Source organism: Atta cephalotes (genome assembly GCF_000143395.1).
Source record: "Atta cephalotes unplaced genomic scaffold scaffold00041, whole genome shotgun sequence".
NCBI classification, from domain to species: Eukaryota; Metazoa; Arthropoda; class Insecta; order Hymenoptera; family Formicidae; genus Atta; species Atta cephalotes.
In genome coordinates this window covers 1,654,759-1,673,727 of record NW_012130105.1, presented here as the reverse complement: position 1 = coordinate 1,673,727, position 18,969 = coordinate 1,654,759, and the positions used below count along the sequence as shown (strand labels likewise).

The following is an 18,969-nucleotide window of genomic DNA, read 5'->3' as shown; positions in this document are numbered from 1 at the left end:
CCTGTTCTTATGCCTTATATCTATCATTATTGGAACACTCTCTTGGTGAAAAGCATCAATAATATATACATATAAAAATGATATATACATACGTATAAAGTTATACATGTTATATATACATTAAAAAAAATATTACATATATATATATATATATATATATATATATATATATATATATATCACTTTTTATATTAATGAAAAATTTTCATGGAATTTGAAGACGAGGCGGATATTATTCATTTCTACTACTAGATATATTTCCGTAAAAAAATATTCGAAAGCTTATATATAAAATTCGTTTTTATAAATATACCAATACGTTTGCACTTTGTATCAAAAGGATAGTAATGATTTTAAAATTAATTTATAATAATGCGACAGATAATGCGAAACTCATAATTCCATAGCTTCTTTACATGCTGATTCTTCTGTCGTATCATTAATTTGTCTATGTATAAGAGCGGCAGTGTCTTTTGGTCTCAACATAATATTCCCTTTGTGATTATTGAAAAATTTACATTCATTTAAAAAGATATTTTTAAGAGACACACTGCTCAATTCGCTTCCCACGTCCACGCTTTCCGAACGAGTTATTTTCTCAGTTTCCATCACTACAGCATGTCCGCTCTCAATATTCTCGAAAGAGCATTTGGTTGCAGTAAAACGTGCATTGTCATTGAGCTAAAAAAGTGATATACATTCATTACAAACATTCCAAAAAGTTGTGTTGCCATCAAGATTAATGCAAAGTAATCACCCGTACACCCTCGGAGCAGTTTTCAAATTGACAATTATTCATAACAACTTCACCAGTTCCATAAATAATGATCGCTGTACCTAATTCTTGAAAAATTGTATTTTCAAGTACTAATTTTGCTCCTGGCATAACAACTGCACCCCATTTAGCATTACTATTTGCAGTGACATTAGAGACACGTATTCTAGAACCAGTTACAATTACAGTACAGTCTTTTCTGATAATTATGCCTGCCTGAAGTAATCCCAAGTCGATGCAGACATTCCTCAACAATATCTATTGAATTTCATAAATAAATCAATAACAGAAATTTCAGAAACATTGACAAATTTATTACTGAAGCATACCTCATTGCCAGAAAAATCAAATAGAGACGACGACATATTTGTGTCATGTGGAGAAATTATAGTGTTCTCTGTGTTAGAAATTCCTATAATTGTACCTCCTTCTTGTAATCCAGTGGAACCTTTAATCGAATAGTTTCCTTCACCTAACAAAATAGTATCGCCTGTCTCAAATATATCCATAACATCATCCAAATATCCACATATTCTGAAATATAAACAATGTAGAAATTATAATAATTTTTCAATCTTTCCTACAACTCTTTTTGCTTAATAAAATTGAAATGTACTTAATAGGTGCATCCTCAGGCAACATCGTTTGAATTTTGTTAGAAAGTTCCTGGAGTTCTTTCACAATGCCACCCAACCACACAAAATAATACACGCTTTTCCCATTTTCGTTATCACTGCGCTTTTTTCTTCTGTTATATGATTGATTCTTCCCAAGCAATCCTCTCAACGAAGGATTTTCCAATAGGTCCATCTCTGCTTTAATCTGCTGAAGTCGAAAGTGGAGTTTCATCAAGGTACATGTTTCCTGTGCCAGCTCTTCAGGCATATCATCTTCCTGAAAATCTTCTGGTAACAAAGATTCACATGTTGAAATTTTCTTCTGTATCTCCTTTCCTTCACTGATTAATGACTTAATAATGTCACACGTTTCCTTATTGATAATTCCGTTATTCATGTCAAAGTACAATCTGATCCTACGCTCCAGATGTTGCTCCACCCAATCAATATCATCATCCTCGTCCTCATCCCATGGCATCCACAGGTAATTGTAGAAAAATCGTAGTCGATCCACGCAATGTGCAGTACCTACTATATCCAAGCTGTGGTTTTGCTGATCGATAGTAGGATACAACTCAACCAGTGACACTTCATGCTTCTCGGGTAGATGTATGTCATCTTGAACAGCTGTGATCTTCACTAAAGCGTTCAACATTGGGAAATCCATCCCCAATACCTCCACCTTCACAATCGTTGGATAACGAATACCATAGTTCTCGCATGTCATACGCGATATCTTCCACAACGCCTGCCAGCCGACCGGCTCAATGACGAGCTCCACGTCGCAGATCCATTCCGTTCGAATGCTCGAGGCGGGCACTATTCTCCCTTGTGCGGACAGTATGTTAGTATACTCCTCCAATCTCTCAGCGAGGGTTTTATCATGGAAGGTGTATATATGTGTATGCTCGCTCATTTTACATATATTCACACACGGTCCTATTTACGAAATTGTCCAGATGATTCCAGGTGATTCCAAGTCTCTAATGCGTGTATAGAGTATTGTGTTTCAAAATTATCACACCACGTTTTTTCGAAAATCACAACGCAATCAGAAGCGACATCGAGGAGACGCCATCAAAAATGAACGTTCATATAATTAACAACAGGCTCATTGATGGCTCGTTGGATAATAGTAGAATGCCGATTAATTATCGGTAACTAAGGAGTCAATTGTGTTTCTTTGAATTAAAAAATTATAAAAGTGAAAAGTATAAGAATGAGCATTTTCATGATGTAAAAATGTAATTTTGAACGGAAAGAACCGGAAATCTCCGACGCGGCTCCGAACTTCATGCTGCGCTTGCATATGATCGTATAACCTCAAACGTAGAAATTTTTACTTGTGTTAACCTTTCCGCATAGAAATGTTGATCGAACAGAATCAAGTTTAGCCCATATAAATTTCTTGTTCTCGAACTTTCGCTATCAATGATCATTGAATTACAGCCAGCGAATCGGAAGCATTATCGTGTCTATATTTATAACCCAATGCTTCTATTTATGTCACAGATGATTCGCCGAAAATAAACCTTCGCAAAACCTACGTCTGGAGTTCCACATCGTCTATAATACAATGCACAAGCATTCCTGGATCATTTCCGAAAATGAGCACCAAATGAATTGCAAACTACGATTTTAATTATAGTGTCAAAGTTTTAGGAAATAGAATTGTTCACCGTTACTCTTGGAAGCTCGTTTTAAAAACTTAGGTCTATCTCCCTCTGGATTAATTGTAAATTGTCAACAAACAAAAGGTGAGACATTCAAATTGAAATCTGTTTTTTCTTTTGATATTTCTTAATCTTTACTGAAACTTTTAGTATCAGCTTTCCATTACAAAATTTATTGTGACAATTGATTTTAATTTACGTATAGATGTTATACTAAAAATTGTATTATTATTAAACTATTGGATTGTCCGGAAAGTTCGTGCCGACTAACCTATATAATTTAATAAATATTAGGTGTAATAAAAAGAAATCCATTATTTTTCCATTCAATTTCATGCAAAAATAATGAATTTCTTTTTACTACATCTAATATATACTAAAATTTAAATCTTCTGCGTTTCAATTTTCCTTCAACATTGGCACGACTTTTCGGACAACCCAATATATATATATATACACTAACACCACATGTGTGTTTATATAATTTAGAATAATATGTTTCATAATTTGAAATAATTTTATATTGAAATAGTATTGGAATATAATGTTACTTTGAAATAATGTTGAAATAATGTTATATTTCAGTCTTATTTTTTTATAATTTTGAACTTGAAGAATGCTTTTATTTTAAAAATAATCTAATAACAAAAATTAATAAATCATGAAGAATCATATGTTCTTTTAACTTCAAATTATGTGTTTCTGTTACAAGTTAAAATATTTGCAAAATTATGGAAAAAATTCATATATAAAGTAATATATATAAAATATTACAAATACAGAAGAATCTTTTCATAAAATTATTCTTTACATAACAATACGTTGAAATATTATACGTTGCAATATCTTATATTTTTTATTATAGAGCTTTTCTATCATGACAAAGACAGATGTGACTGCACAGGAGTGGAAAGAGAAAGGCAATGAAGAGTTTAACAAAGGCAATTGGTCTGAAGCTTTGAGTTACTACACAAATGCATTGAAATTAGTTGATGAGGATAACGTTGAGAAAGCAGTGTACTATAAAAATCGAGCTGCTACTCATTTGAAACTACGCGATTACGAAAACGTAATTAAAGACTGCGACAATGCATTAAAGATATGTTCTAACGATCCCAAGGCATTGTTTCGTAGATGTCAAGCATTAGAAGCGTTAGAAAGATTTGAGGAGGCATATCGAGATGCAAGGAATATCATTTTATCTGATCCTAATAATAAAGTTATTCAGCCTATAGTGGCGCGCTTACATGAAATTGTACAAGAACGTCATAAGGAAAATTCACGTATTAGTGCCAAAGTAAATACATACATAATTATTATAAATTTTATTAATTTACTGGACATAATTTGATCTAGATAATATAACATTTTTTATATGTTATTTTTATATATTATGAATATATTAATACATTCTTGTTTTACTCAATGTTACATAATTTAAATTCTTTATTTTATAATTGTCGAGTAAATCTACATACATTGTATATAGATAAAAATTATATGAATATAATATTTTACAATTAATCTATATTATATTATAGATCATTATATTTAAGTACTCTTAATTTTGTTTTAGGTATCACAAATGCTGGATCTAGCATTTAACATGAGCGTAGATAAAGAAAAACGTGAAACTGCTATGAATAATCTGCTTGTGCTCGCACGTGAGAGAGCTGGTACCGAGGAGATCTTTAAACAAAAAGGTGTATTCAAAATAGCAGAGCTTGTGAAAATTGAAAAGAGTGAAGAAGTAATCTGTAGCGCGATTCGTATTGTAGGCGAGTTATGCAAAAATAATATTAGTCGAACTGAATCTATTATAAAAGACCTTGGTGTGCCTTGGTATCTAAAAATGATGAACAGCACATCTACAGAGAGAGTCAACGCATCTCAATATTGTTTACAGGTAAATATTAGGAGACGCTAAATGTATAATTATACGTAACTAAATATTTATTGTATATATTTTGATTTCAGAATATACTGAACGCTTACAGTGGTATGGATAATAAACTCGATTCTAAACCTGATAAGGGTTTGTGTGAGGCGTATAAGAAAGAAATAGACACGATTCTGTCGTGTTTATTGTATAGTATAACGAATAGAACAATAACAGGCCTTACAAGAGATGCAATAATAGAACTTGTTATGCGTAACATTCATTATACTGCATTAGATTGGGCTGAACGATTGGTTGAGCTTCGCGGTTTGCAGAGATTGATGGAAGTGGCTAGTGAAATGGAAGAATACAAATATGAATCCTCAATGAATATCACATCTTCCACGCGAACTATAATTAGTGTATGCTTAGCTAAAATATATGAAAACATGTACTATGATGCAGCTAAGGAGAAATTTAGCAACGCTATCGAGGAGTTTATCAAAGATAAATTGCTTTCGCCTGACATAGAATCGAAGGTACGAATTCTGTAATTTCTGATCTTTTCTATTTATTTTATTCCACAAAAGAAAAGAATATACATTCTTTAATATAGCCTCTTTGAATGATTTGAAATCTATTTTTATTTAAAGCAAAAATGTCTCAAAGAAGATTATCTTTTTAATTTTTAATATTATGTGTGTATATTTTAAGTTTTAGATTACAATATTATAACAAAAATTGAATCGATATTTATTGAAGAATATGATTGGTTTTTATCTATATTGTATTTTCTAAAGCTTAATTTATTAAAGATGTTTCTTCTAATTTTTATTAAAATGAAATAAAACTATAACTAAGTATGTTTATTAAGAAAAGATAAATATTTCGAAATTTAAAAATTTATTAATTATTATCGATTGTTTTAGATACGTGTAGTAGTTGCGATAACAACTTTATTATTAGGCCCATTAGACGTTGGAAATGCAGTTGTGGCTAAAGAAGGGATTTTGGAAATGATTCTCGTTATGGCAGGAACAGATGATGTATTACAGCAAAAAGTGGCTTGCGAATGTATCGTGGCTGCTGCGACTAAAAAAGATAAGGCCAACGCGATTATAAGTCAAGGTGTAAATATATTGAAGAAGCTATACATGTCTAAAGATGATTCAATTCGGGTTCGAGCATTAGTGGGTTTGTGCAAGTTGGGTAGTTCTGGAGGCACGGATGCAACTATTAGACCATTTGCGGATGGAGCGACAAAGAAATTAGCCGAAGCTTGCAGACGATTCTTGATCAATCCCAAAAAAGATAAAGATATGAGAAAATGGGCTGTAGAAGGTCTGTCATATCTCACTTTCGATGCTGAGGTCAAAGAAAAGTTGATCGAAGATCAACAAGCCGTACAAGCAATGATTGAGCTCGCTAAAACTGGTGATCAATCGGTCCTCTACGGCGTGGTCACGACGTTGGTAAATTTATGCAACGCTTACGATAAACAAGAGCTCATACCTGAGATGATAGAATTGGCAAAATTTGCGAAACATCATATTCCTGAGGAACATGAACTGGATGACATCGACTTCGTAAATAAAAGACTGTGTGCGTTAGCGAAGGCTGGTGTGACTAGCGCTCTAGTGAGTCTCGCCAAAACGGAGAGTCAGAACAGCAAGGAATTGATAGCCCGCGTTTTCAACGCGATATGTAGTCAACAGGAAGTGAGAGGAATGATCGTTCAACAAGGTGGCACGAAGGCTTTGCTACCGTTAGCGTTGGATGGCACAGATAAGGGAAAGAAGCAAGCCTCGCAAGCCTTGGCTCGTCTGGGAATCACGATAAATCCGGAAGTCGCGTTTCCCGGTCAAAGGATCATGGAAGTTGTTCGACCGTTCATAAATCTCCTGAACCCGGAGTGTTCCGCTCTCGAAAATTTCGAGAGTCTAATGGCTTTGTGTAATTTAGCTGGTGTGAACGACAGCGTGCGGAAACGTATATTGAAGGAGGGAGGATTCCAGAAGATCGAGGCTTATATGTATGAGGACCACGATATGTTGAGACGTGCGTCCACACAAGTTATAAATAATTTGATAATATGCGAGGACGTAATTCGATACTTCGAACACGAGAATGATCGAGTCAAGTATCTTGTGATATTGTGCGAGGATGAAGATGAAGATACTAGCATAGCAGCAGCTGGAGCTCTAGCGATGCTAACGTCTGCCAGCGAAAAGGCTTGCGAGAAAGTTTTTGACTCGAAAGATTGGCTGGAATCTCTGCGCTTTTTACTTGCTAATCCAAACAGTGACGTACAACACAGAGGTATTGTAATTGTGCTAAATATGATAAGAAGTACTAAAGACGTCGCTGCAAAACTCATCGAAACAAACATAATGGAACTGTTGATGGCATTGAGCAAAAACGATACTATGCAAAATGAGAAGATCAGGGAATTGGCATCTACTGCTTTAGAGGCTGCTGCGGAATGGAAACTGATCAAGAAAAATAATGAAGAAAACGAATCATCACAAAGCACTAGTGTAGAACATGTCGCTTAAGGAGATTGTATGTATGAACATTTAGATAATATTAATTAAGATCTAAATGTCATATGTTCCTCTAAATGTCATATATTTTAGATCGAGTGCCTTAAACGATAAAATGAACGTTACAATGAAATTTTTGAAATATTGTCGTTTTAAACATATTCATGCGATTATATTCATATTTAGATATCTTTAAATATATCTCCGTACGATTACATTTGTTATATAAATTTGCCAAAGTGCAATTATTTTTTAAATATTATATATTATATAGGACCGTATATGTGATAACACAAACTATAGAAATCAATATCATTTTTTAAATATTTGTGTGAAATAATACATGCACGGAGATATTGTATATAAAGTTTTAGTAAATTAACTATAAATATATTTAGCATGAAATCATAATTAGAATAGATAATCATTATCGCATCAAGTTATATAAAAATAATATATTTAAATACAATATTACATATTTATTTATAGATAATATCGTACATAATTATGTTATACACCAAAAATGTCATCCATTTAACAACAAGTACATTTACTTTAGTCCTTTATAAAAAAAATTAAATATATATTAGAAATTCTCTCAAAAAAATAATGAATTTTAAATAATAAATTTATTTGATTAATAATGTAAAGTGTGGATAAAATACCAGAAAGAAATGATCATCGATACAGATCATTTTTCATGACTTTTCTTTTCAATTTTAGTATTCATTATATTAAATCTCAAAAAATTATATATTATATATTTCAAAAAAAAAATAAATAAATTTTTTTGGACAATATAAGAAAATCTTTATTAAGAAAATTCTTAATTTTTAACAATTTTATTTAGTCCGAAAATTTATTTTAATAGAAAACTACAATTTACAAACAACAAATGTAATAAACTAAAACTGTAATTTTAACGAAATCATAACAATTTAAAAAAATGTTTCAAATATTTAAAAACGCATGCATTAACATATTTGAAATATGCATCAATATCATAAATTTAAAAATGGATGAGCCAATGCTTGCTCTGCGGTAATACGTGTCCTGAAATCTAAATCTAAAAGTTTCATCAAAAGATGATACGCCTCCTTTGGATATTCGATATCTGGCGGTACCTTAAAGTTTTATAATATTTTGAGATAAAAATAAAAATATTATATGCATCTGAAGCAACAAGGAGAAAAATTAGATATAAAAATTTAATTTTCGCGGCAATTTTAAAAGGCAATTCTATTTGACAACAAAATGAAATTATATCACGAATATTCTACGTCACAATGATTTTAATATTTTTTAACATATAAAACTCAAGAAAGATTCAATCAATGATTATATTGCTTTCTCCTGCTATATTGCTTCATTAAATAAAAAAAATTACTTAAAATATAAACGAGATATACCTTATGTATACTATTTTGTATATCATATATCATACTTTTGTTTCTTTGTTTTAACTTTATGCACAAAGATTTAATATCCACGCCTGGCAAATTTTCACTAAAGATAACCTTTTTGCCTGAATTAAATAAAAAGAAAATAAATAACACATAAATAACAAACATAATACAAAAATTAATATAAAAAATTAGAAATTAAAGAAATGAGAAACAATTCGAATAAATAAATCATTTGTCACAATCGCAGTATTTGTTAAAATACCTAATTTTTGTGCACACTTTTGTACTTGTTTAGAACCAAATATCGTTGTAATTTCTGCTAAAGCTGTACAGTCATCAGGTGAACGAAAAAACGATTGTGAACCACTAAGTATGCATAGCATTATCACACCACAAGCCCAGATATCAATCGCTGAAATTTTATATTTTCCTTTTAGTTTCTACAGATATTTAATTTCTAGAAATAATTTTATGCATCGTGCAGTTCAGTATTAACATACCTGATGTTTGCATAACATATTTTAGTAAAACCTCTGGAGCACGAAACCCAGGCGTGCCCGCACGAGGTGCCTGCTGTTGCGGTTCTTTTAAACACATTACGCACACTTTAGGTTTTCCAAAACAGTTGCATTTATTATTTACGTTTCTCTTAACAGCATCAGATTGGAGGCTTACGTTATTCTAAAACAAATTATAACGAAAAATAAGAGAAATATGTAAATCATTTCAATATAACTCATAAAATGTTACTCCACTTCATTCGATCTCTTCCGCTTTGTCCCATGTGCTTCAATACTTTCTCCGCTTGTTCTCATATTTTTCTCCACATAATATTCTTGCGCAAGACCAAAATCCACTAACAAATATCTAAATAAAAAATTGTGTTAATCATTTTTCGAGATGTAGAAAAACAAAGTGCAAAGTTCCTTTTGCACAAGTTTACCTTTTATTTTTACGATCATAAAGAAAGTTACTAGGCTTTACATCCCTGTGTATGATATGAAATTTATGAACTCTTTTTAAAGCAATTAATAGTGCTCTCATATAATCCTTTGTTTCGTCAACAGTCATATCTTGGACGTATTCCTTGTCGTAATTATTACTGTGAGTATTTTTGATTTTACAAAATAAAGACTTGAATGTAAATTGCAAACTTACCGCGAACCTATCATGCCTCATGTATGGCATTACAAATACTACTGAACTACGATGCCTCAAACACAATTCTAATTCAACGATGTAATCTTTTCCTCTAAAATATTCAATATGTTCTCATTAGTGTTAACTAATATTTACAACAATGGTACATTGTTTCGGAGTAAAATTTATCCAACGTACCCTATCTGTTGCAAATACTGCAATTCGCGTCTGATTCTATCGGGATGGCAGGTAGGAATTAATTGTTTCAACGCAAATTTCTTACGTCCGTCGGAAGACTTTAGAGTAGCTAGAAAGACAGAGCTAAACGCACCTTTTCCAACTTTGTAATGCACGTTGAACAACTTATTCACTATCGGAATTGATGACGTAAGACTAGCACAGCTATCTGCTGGAATAATAATATATATCATTATTAAACTTGTATATATTTTATAAAAAACAATATTAAAATATTTATTTTGCTAAGAATAATATCAATCTTTTGAATTTGATAAATCTGATGCCAAAATTGATTTGAATGCCAAAATCTATAATAAAGTTATAATACTAGGTCTGTAAGGTGTAATTTAATTTATATTAATTAAAAGATATTAATTAATTTCAAAAAATTAAAATGATATAATTCGTGTAAAAAAGAATGAATAAAGAATTAAGTTTATCCGAATACTAGTAATTCAAATTTATAGATTTAATATATAGAAAATTGAACTGTTTGACATTTTTGTATAAAATGACAATAATAAGTATAAGAATTAAGATGTAATGATAAGATAAAAAATATATTGTATTTGAATTTAATAATAGTAAATATAAACATAATATAAACATAATTATATTTAGTTTATAATTATATAAGTTTACTACTACTAGTAAATTCAAACATAATAATGCATTTATTTTTTAACTTAACATTACTTCACAGAGAAAACTGAAATATTTTTATTTATCAGAATCATTAGGTGCTTTAATTACGTGCAGTAAGAGATATAGATGATATATGTAATATAATAAATCATTGCATTCTTGTTGTTTGCTAATATTTAGAAATGTGGGCATATATTTTAAATATTTTTATCTAAAACATAGTACTTGCATTTCAAGTGTATTTTATATTTCAGCAGAATACATGACAGTATTATGTATTTTGTATTTAAAATCGAAAGGTAGAAAATTTTTGTATTTTGTAATGTAAGTAATAATATTGATAGAAAATATTGATCCTAGTATTTGAAATATAAAATATTTTTATGTTTCATGCTTTAATGAAATATAAAATACAAAATATTTTCATGTATTTCACTGAAATACAAAATACAATTGTCTTACAAATATTATTTTTCAATAAAAGTATTTCAAATACATTGTATCTCTGCTAACATTAAACCAAGATGAAATGATCACTGTTGAACTTCTTTTGGAAAACATTACATCTAATTTGTTATCCAAATAATCACTGCATAAAGAATCTAAGAATCTAAAGAATCTAGACCTATGTCAGCTCCAGAAAGTTCTGATTGAATAGAAGAGCTAAATTGAATAGAAGATTGATTCCAAATCATAAATATTTTCAAATCATAATAATTAAACGAATTTTAATTCATATTCAATTTCAATTCATTTAATCTCATATTCAGTTCAATTCATAAATCATTTATAAATCAATTAACAATAAAATAATATGTACAAAATACTTGAAATACTGCACAAAATTGCTACTCCATGACAAAGATACTTCAGAATTTATCTAAAAAAATAACAGAACCCAATAGTTTGCTTTTGTAAGTAACTGATAGAATAATAAAACTGCGTATATATTTATATAGCATAATGTAAATATATCTCTATAGCAAACAAAATAGCAATCTTTTTCAAGAGTAAGAATAATACCATCATCACTGTCTTCTTGATATGAATTATTGGATTCCATCTTGTCTCCTATTTCTGGAATATTTTTAGTTCATGATATCAATCATATCAATATGTCATCAAACTCATTTTCTTCTACGTCTGTGTCATTCACTGTTAATGATTAATTACTTCTTACTTAATTATTAGCGTAATACAGCTGTGTGGTGTAACTTGAACATAACCTTAGAAATTGGCGCCATATTCATTATATTCGCGCCATTTGTGGCGGTGCGATAAAGGCCGATTCTCATGAGATTAAAGTTAACATTTCCTCTGTAAGGCCATATTCCAAAACTTCCTCTCTGAGGAAAATTTTACTCGAAAATATATAGTACACGTGGCGTTTACTATAACACATAGAGTAAAATCTTCCTTAGAGAGAAAGTTTTGGAACGTAGCCTAAGTTGATAGTTGGTTACAAGATAGAAAATTTCTGGAAACTCGAAAATCTTTCTATCCTACAACCAATAAACAGCTTAAAAAATTTGTTCATGTTAAATGAAAGTACTAACCTAATTTTTTTTTTATATTAAAATCAATAAAAATCAATAATTTTATGATTTTGTAAATCTAAATTCTAATAAAATTAAATATTAATATATTAATATATTAAAAAATTACAACATGTTTAAAAAAGGATGTAGATATCACTTATTAAATCAATCACTTATTATAATCCAAAAAAACAAAATTCCGAATTAATTATTCCGAATTAATTACTCTTTTTCTTTCATATATCAAATGTAAATAACAAATTAGTAATTTTATTTAATTTATTCCTCTAATTTTTCTCATTTGTCAAAAAACAATAATACATATTAATATATTATTTTAATAGTATAAATTTAATAGTATAAATATTATTACTCAATAAGTTATAATTATTACTCAATAAGTTATAATTACGGATTTGTCGAATCAACAAAATTGCTCAAAAGAAAATTTTGAATTGTACAATCGTTATATTTCTAATTATTTTCTTTACATATGAATAACAATAGAAAATCAATAATTTTATCTGATTAAACAAATATGTATATTACATTGTTTTTAAATTGATTACAATTTCAAAATTGATTTTTTAGACTATGTGATATGACAATCTTTTGTTCTACACACGATTGGTTCATTTCTCCGCTCATTTACCCACGTCTGTTTTTTCTTGGCTGTTTTATGCAATTATTTGCGATTATCTATCCGCGCAAATTTTTCTAGCTTCTCGAAAGATCTTGAACGATAATCAATTATTTAAATTACTTGCGATAATAACTAAGGGCAGCTGTTTCATGATTTACTATGTACAAAATTTACTCTTATAAGAATTTGTTTCTATAATAGATTTGTCGGAAAGATATTTCCTTCAGGAAAGAAATCACTCCATGAAGGTATAGCATATTTAATGTATAAAAATCGTACGAAATCGCAGATCAGTTCATCAAGAGTTACGATAATCATATGGTTCAATATATGATCAAGATAATGATTCCCATTCGATTGAACCGAACACATCGAGCGTTGCAAAGAATTACAGGAGGTCGCCACGCTCGACGACCTTGCTTTGACTTTGGGATGCCAACTTATCGTGACTTGGCCTCGTCGAGCTGTGGTCGGTTTTGTGACGTTACGTATCTCGTTGGTAAAGGGTTAACAAGGCTTGTCATATCTAGCGATACACGCCTCTTCTCCAAGAATATCGCATTAAACGGAGTAATAAGAGAAAACATCGCAATGGCATTCAACAAGCTTAGCATCGATAAAGTGGAGTTGGCGGACAAGAGGGTGCTTATACGGTACGTGTATGGTTCTCTGAAAGCTCTTTTTTCTGTTGTTTGCTGTACTACATTTATTCTTGCTAAATTTTATACTTATCCCATACAGCACAAATCATTCCAGCAATGTTACAGCATTATTGCAACATTTTAACAATATTGCAGCAACATTGCAATGTTCCAGCAATATTGCAATAAATAATAGTGACAGTGTTCAGCAGAGAAAACAGCTTTGCAATTCTTGTTCTTTATAATATGATTAATTTATATATTTAGATCCAAAGGCAAGATCATATTGAAGAATTTTAATTTTTACAGTTGCAAAACTGTTCTTTCTAATGAATGCAGTCATTCAGTAATGTTGTAACAATGTTATTGCAAGTTTAGTGCCGTATATTTCATTTGAGTATAAAAAGTATACAAAATAGTTTAGAAAAAACAGACCCAAAATCTTTTTAAGAAAAGAAGGCAGTAAGTAATCATACACAAATACATGCATATAATGGAACAAAATAACTTTCCAGGGTTGATTTCAATGTGCCGCTGAAGGAGGGTAAGATAACAAATAATCAGAGAATAGTCGCTGCACTGGACACAGTGAAATATGCTATTGATAAAAAGGTCAAGTCGATCGTGCTAATGTCTCATCTGGGCCGACCAGACGGTAAGAGGGACGAAAAGTATACATTGAAACCTGTGGCCGAAGAATTGAAAACTCTGTTAGGAAGAGAGATTTTGTTTTTGAATGACTGTGTCGGACCAGAAGTAGAAACTGCTTGTGCCAATCCAGCATCCGGTACTATTATTTTGTTGGAAAATCTGAGATTTCATATCGAGGAGGAGGGAAAAGGAGTAGGTCCCGATGGAAGTAAGGTATGAAAAATTATTTTCATTACTCAAGCACTTTAATTACTTTAATCCTGTACAATCTGGATTTTTTTTACACAAGCTAAATTAAACAAAAATAAAAATTTTACGCTCAAAATTTTTTTTGTTCAAATTTCAATTTTTATTATAATAAAGATTTTAAAACAAATTAACATTTGAGTTAAAAAATTATTTGATAATATAATAGAGATGTTAGAAAGTAATCTTGAATTTTCCATATTTTTTGAAATCTTAGAATAACAAAAAAAACTTTAGTTGTACAAAAAGATTTAGATTACAGATGGAGGAAATAAAAATATAATTGCAGATATTAATTTAATCCTTAGGATTGAGTTATTCATGTCCTACATATTTTTTTGAAATATTAGAAGCTAAATAAAAAATTTCTTTTTTCTTTTTTTTAATACATCACTTTACCAATACTTTCTAAAAATGTTAAAGTATATGTAAGAATCACTTCATAATTTTTGTATGCTTGTAAACATGATATAAATTAATTTCGAACATGAATTTCGATCCATCATGTATAGTAAAAGACTGAAAAATCATATATATTAAGAATTAATTCAATGTAAATTATTTTAAAATATGTAAAAATATGATACTTAAGACTAATATATCATTTATTTTAGATTAAAGCTGACAAAGATAAAGTTGCTGAGTTTAGAACATCTCTGAGAAAGCTAGGAGATGTGTATATAAACGATGCCTTTGGAACCGCTCATCGTGCTCATAGTTCTATGATGGGAGATGGATTTGACATAAGAGCAAGCGGTTTTCTGTTGAAGAAGGAACTCGCATACTTTGAAAAAGCTCTAGATAATCCAGAAAGACCATTTTTAGCTATACTCGGAGGGGCTAAGATTGCTGACAAGATTCAATTAATTAATAATCTTCTGGATAAAGTGAACGAAATGATTATTGGAGGTGGTATGGCCTATACATTCTTAAAAGTGTCCAAATGTATGAAGGTACGTAATATTTAGTAAGAATTGTAAACAATACTGATATCTAATTAAATATTTCTGATTTTTATATTTATGTGATTCTAGATTGGAAACTCATTGTTTGACGAAGAAGGAGCAAAAATTGTGAACGATCTATTAGATAAAGCAAAAAAGAATAATGTCCAAATTCACTTGCCAGTGGATTTTGTGACCGCCGATAAATTTGCAGAGAATGCAGCAGTAGGAGCTGCGGATGTTAAGTGTGGTATACCTGATGGATGGATGGGTCTTGATGTTGGTCCAAAATCAAGAGATTTGTTTGCAGGCAAGTACATTTTCTTCATTACTCATAGCCAATTATTATAAATTTTTCAAAAAATATATAGTAAGCTGCCAAAAATTTTCAACTAATGAGTAATTATATTCCTTAGATAAAGAATCTTTAGAAATAAAAGCTCTAATATAAAAGTTTAATATATTCTATTTAAAATATCGTGTTCTTAGTCTTACATTCAAATTAATTATAACAAGAATTTTAACTTATAAATTAAAACAGATTAATACACAAAAAAAAACAGATAAAACACATTAAAAAACAGATTAACATACAAAAATTATTTTAAGTATATTTAGTATATGTTTTTTTTGCCAGAAACTTTTAACAACCACCGTATATGTAATAATACATTAAGTTTTTGATATTAGAAACATTACTAATTATATTATCTTGATACAGAACCAATTAAAAGAGCAAAGGTGATAGTATGGAATGGTCCAGTGGGAGTGTTTGAGTTTGAGAACTTCAATAAGGGTACAAAAAGTTTAATGGACAATGTCGTTGAAGCCACAACTCAGGGAACGATTACTATTATCGGTGGAGGTGACACGGCAACATGTGCAGCTAAGTGGAAAACGGAGGATAAAGTGAGTCACGTGAGCACCGGTGGTGGTGCAAGTTTAGAACTTCTGGAAGGTAAAGTATTGCCTGGAGTTGCCGCTCTTTCTTCATCGTAAATCTGTCTCCGAAATATTAATGTGAAATAAAATAATGATCAATCGTTCTGACAACGTGACATTCATTAGTTCTATAGAAATTTAATGAGTAGCGTTCGAATGTTGGGAGTCATGATTTCTTCCACCATGATTGGAGTGACAGAGATCTTAGTCAAATTTGGCGTTAGTGAGATTCACATAGAACAAAGATATATCTATTTTTATTTTTAACTTGTCAATATAATCATGTTGCTTTGTTTTTCGAAATCTTAACATTCTTTTACGAGAAATATTAAACTTATACGTTGGCATACTCTTAGATCTCTATGATATAATTGTATTGCTGTACAGTTTAGTATATAACACATCAAATATTATGTATATTATGTGCGAAAATATAATATACTAAAACAATATGTATCATTAGCTATTAAGTAAATAATTGTAAGGAGAGACAGTTGCCGTTATACTAATAATGTAATCGTCCCTGCACGGTAAAAAGTTCGCTCATAGTTTGAACACAAACTTCGAATTACTCTGCATCGTATTAAAATGTAAATATTAACTTTTATTTAATAGAGTAATTATATACTTTCGGCCATCTGTATAATGTCGAAAATAAATACTGAACGCATTTTTTTATGCCTTTTTTGATACCTGTATACTAAACGGCTTGATACATGTATATGTAATTGTGAAATTATATTTTTATAGTAAATAAGTATATATATATATATATATATATATATATATGATGTACAACATAACAGTGCACACAATTTTTGAGGCATTTCCGACAGTTTAAAGAAATTGGAAGGTTGTAGGATGAATATACATCTATTTCATACCAGCTACAACAAAAATTGAAAAAATTTTTTTAAATAAAAGATTATGTACAACTTTCAATGAAAAATTTAATAAAAAAGAATTTTATTGTAGTATTGTGAAAAGAATTCTTAAGGTAAATTACAAGAATATGTAATGAAAAATGGAATTTAAAAAATTCAAAATAATCTTGTACTAATCTTGACGAAGCCACAAGGTCCAATCATTAATGATTTGATCTTATATTCCCATTGAAGTCAAAACTTTTGTCTGAAATATTTTTCTCTAAAACTATTCAAAAAATGCACTATTCAAAAAATACTTGAGATAATAAAAATGGAATATCCTATATATATATGATTTTATATATTCATATATGAAATTCGAATTGATATATAGGATGTCCCGAATTTAAATTCGAGACCCTGTATATAGGATGTTTAGTAAAAACCGTAATAACATTTAAAGATAGATTCTCGAGATCATTTTGAGACGAAAATTGTATTACTAAAATGTTGAGAATACAATAGTTCTTGAATTGTAATTTAAAATTAGCGAATTATACCGCTTAAAGTTTATTCCAACCAATCATATTTAATTACTCAGTAAGCAGATCTAGGCTGCGTTCCACTTAATGCAAGCATCGTTTGTCTTTGTTTAACATTTGATAAACGACAAGGATGATTCCACGAGCGTTGTGAGCGTTAAGTGGAACGCAACCCTAGTCGTTTTTGTGTATGTATGTGAACTCATCCATTAATCCAGTATTAAAATATTGATATTTTCGGTGCGATAGCCCATCCTTAAAACATAATAAAACAATATAAATTAACGGAAACATAATAAAAAGCACAGGAAATAGAAACAAGAATTAACAATTTCAACCTATCAGAAACCTTGTATACTAGAATGGACGCTTTCTAAGGTTAAAATCTCTTATTCCCTATTCCTATTGCCTATGCTTTTCATTGCGTTTTCGACTTAATGCGCATATTTAAGATGCGTTTTCATGGGCGTTAGTTAATGCGTGTCAAGACAATTTTGTGATGTAAAGCCAGTTCTACATTAGTTTCAAACTAATTGCAAGTTTGTTGCGACATCCAATATGAAGGGTTGATTTCAAAATACAAGCTTCAGATTGGCTGTCGCAACAAACTTACGATGAGCTTGCAACTAATGTAAAACCGATTTAATAGATCTTAGGCCGGTATTCAGAGTCAAATCTTATATTCAAGACCGTCTTAAGTACGTCTTTAGATACTCTACAAATTATTTCATCGGTTGCTAAGCATCTAAAGATAAATTTAAGAAAGCCTTAAGTACAAGGTCTGACTATGAATGCGGGCATTAATCTTTGTCCCAGAAAGTTCCTATCTTTTCTCCACGACCGTCTACAACTTCTATGTAGAGGATCCTTAAAGAGTCAAGGTGTGAACGCGCCCTGCGCACAATAGAATAAATATATTATTCTATATATATATATATATATATATANAANAANAANAATAATTAATTAACTACACTANGATATACTACGTTAACGTTAACCTAGGTAAAGGAAAGTATTACTTTAATTAAGTTAAGT

General features: G+C 30.1%; 4 protein-coding genes across 4 annotated transcripts; 2 read left to right on the top strand and 2 right to left on the bottom strand.

Moving 5' to 3' along the window:
• Positions 1–393: 393 nt before the first annotated feature.
• Positions 394–2,465, bottom strand: LOC105622209 (SHC SH2 domain-binding protein 1). The gene is made up of 4 exons (XM_012203635.1): positions 1,392–2,465; positions 1,105–1,309; positions 758–1,033; positions 394–681 (listed from the first exon to the last, which is right to left on the bottom strand). Exons 1-4 carry the CDS (start codon positions 2,306–2,308, stop codon positions 394–396), a joined length of 1,686 nt encoding a protein of 561 aa, XP_012059025.1. The 5' UTR covers positions 2,309–2,465.
• Positions 2,466–3,942: 1,477 nt separating this feature from the next.
• LOC105622226 (protein unc-45 homolog B) lies at positions 3,943–7,499 on the top strand. Its single transcript, XM_012203651.1, has 4 exons — positions 3,943–4,362; positions 4,642–4,971; positions 5,043–5,483; positions 5,874–7,499. The coding sequence occupies exons 1-4, from the start codon at positions 3,943–3,945 to the stop codon at positions 7,497–7,499; spliced, it is 2,817 nt and encodes a 938-aa protein (XP_012059041.1).
• An 818-nt stretch (positions 7,500–8,317) lies between these two features.
• On the bottom strand, positions 8,318–11,981 carry LOC105622208 (cell division cycle 7-related protein kinase). The gene is made up of 9 exons (XM_012203634.1): positions 11,942–11,981; positions 10,232–10,442; positions 10,052–10,145; positions 9,837–9,979; positions 9,649–9,760; positions 9,394–9,574; positions 9,156–9,305; positions 8,897–9,012; positions 8,318–8,611 (listed from the first exon to the last, which is right to left on the bottom strand). Exons 1-9 carry the CDS (start codon positions 11,979–11,981, stop codon positions 8,489–8,491), a joined length of 1,170 nt encoding a protein of 389 aa, XP_012059024.1. The 3' UTR covers positions 8,318–8,488.
• A 1,709-nt stretch (positions 11,982–13,690) lies between these two features.
• LOC105622206 (phosphoglycerate kinase) lies at positions 13,691–17,199 on the top strand. The gene is made up of 5 exons (XM_012203633.1): positions 13,691–13,752; positions 14,256–14,604; positions 15,252–15,590; positions 15,672–15,891; positions 16,303–17,199. The coding sequence occupies exons 1-5, from the start codon at positions 13,691–13,693 to the stop codon at positions 16,578–16,580; spliced, it is 1,248 nt and encodes a 415-aa protein (XP_012059023.1). The 3' UTR covers positions 16,581–17,199.
• Positions 17,200–18,969: the final 1,770 nt, after the last annotated feature.

Coding starts and splice junctions, on each gene's coding strand:
- LOC105622206 (XM_012203633.1), top strand. CDS start 13,691: ATGGCATTCAACAAGCTTAGCATCGATAAAGTGGAGTTGGCGGACAAG. Junction 15,591..15,671: donor AAGTGTCCAAATGTATGAAG/GTACGTAATATT, acceptor ATGTGATTCTAG/ATTGGAAACTCATTGTTTGA. Junction 15,892..16,302: donor ATCAAGAGATTTGTTTGCAG/GCAAGTACATTT, acceptor ATCTTGATACAG/AACCAATTAAAAGAGCAAAG.
- LOC105622209 (XM_012203635.1), bottom strand. CDS start 2,308: ATGAGCGAGCATACACATATATACACCTTCCATGATAAAACCCTCGCT. Junction 1,310..1,391: donor CCTGAGGATGCACCTATTAA/GTACATTTCAAT, acceptor TTTATATTTCAG/AATATGTGGATATTTGGATG. Junction 682..757: donor ACTGCTCCGAGGGTGTACGG/GTGATTACTTTG, acceptor TCACTTTTTTAG/CTCAATGACAATGCACGTTT.
- LOC105622226 (XM_012203651.1), top strand. CDS start 3,943: ATGACAAAGACAGATGTGACTGCACAGGAGTGGAAAGAGAAAGGCAAT. Junction 4,363..4,641: donor ATTCACGTATTAGTGCCAAA/GTAAATACATAC, acceptor ATTTTGTTTTAG/GTATCACAAATGCTGGATCT. Junction 5,484..5,873: donor CGCCTGACATAGAATCGAAG/GTACGAATTCTG, acceptor CGATTGTTTTAG/ATACGTGTAGTAGTTGCGAT.
- LOC105622208 (XM_012203634.1), bottom strand. CDS start 11,981: ATGGAATCCAATAATTCATATCAAGAAGACAGTGATGATG. Junction 9,575..9,648: donor AGCGGAAGAGATCGAATGAA/GTGGAGTAACAT, acceptor AATTTGTTTTAG/AATAACGTAAGCCTCCAATC. Junction 9,013..9,155: donor AAAGTGTGCACAAAAATTAG/GTATTTTAACAA, acceptor TATTTAATTCAG/GCAAAAAGGTTATCTTTAGT.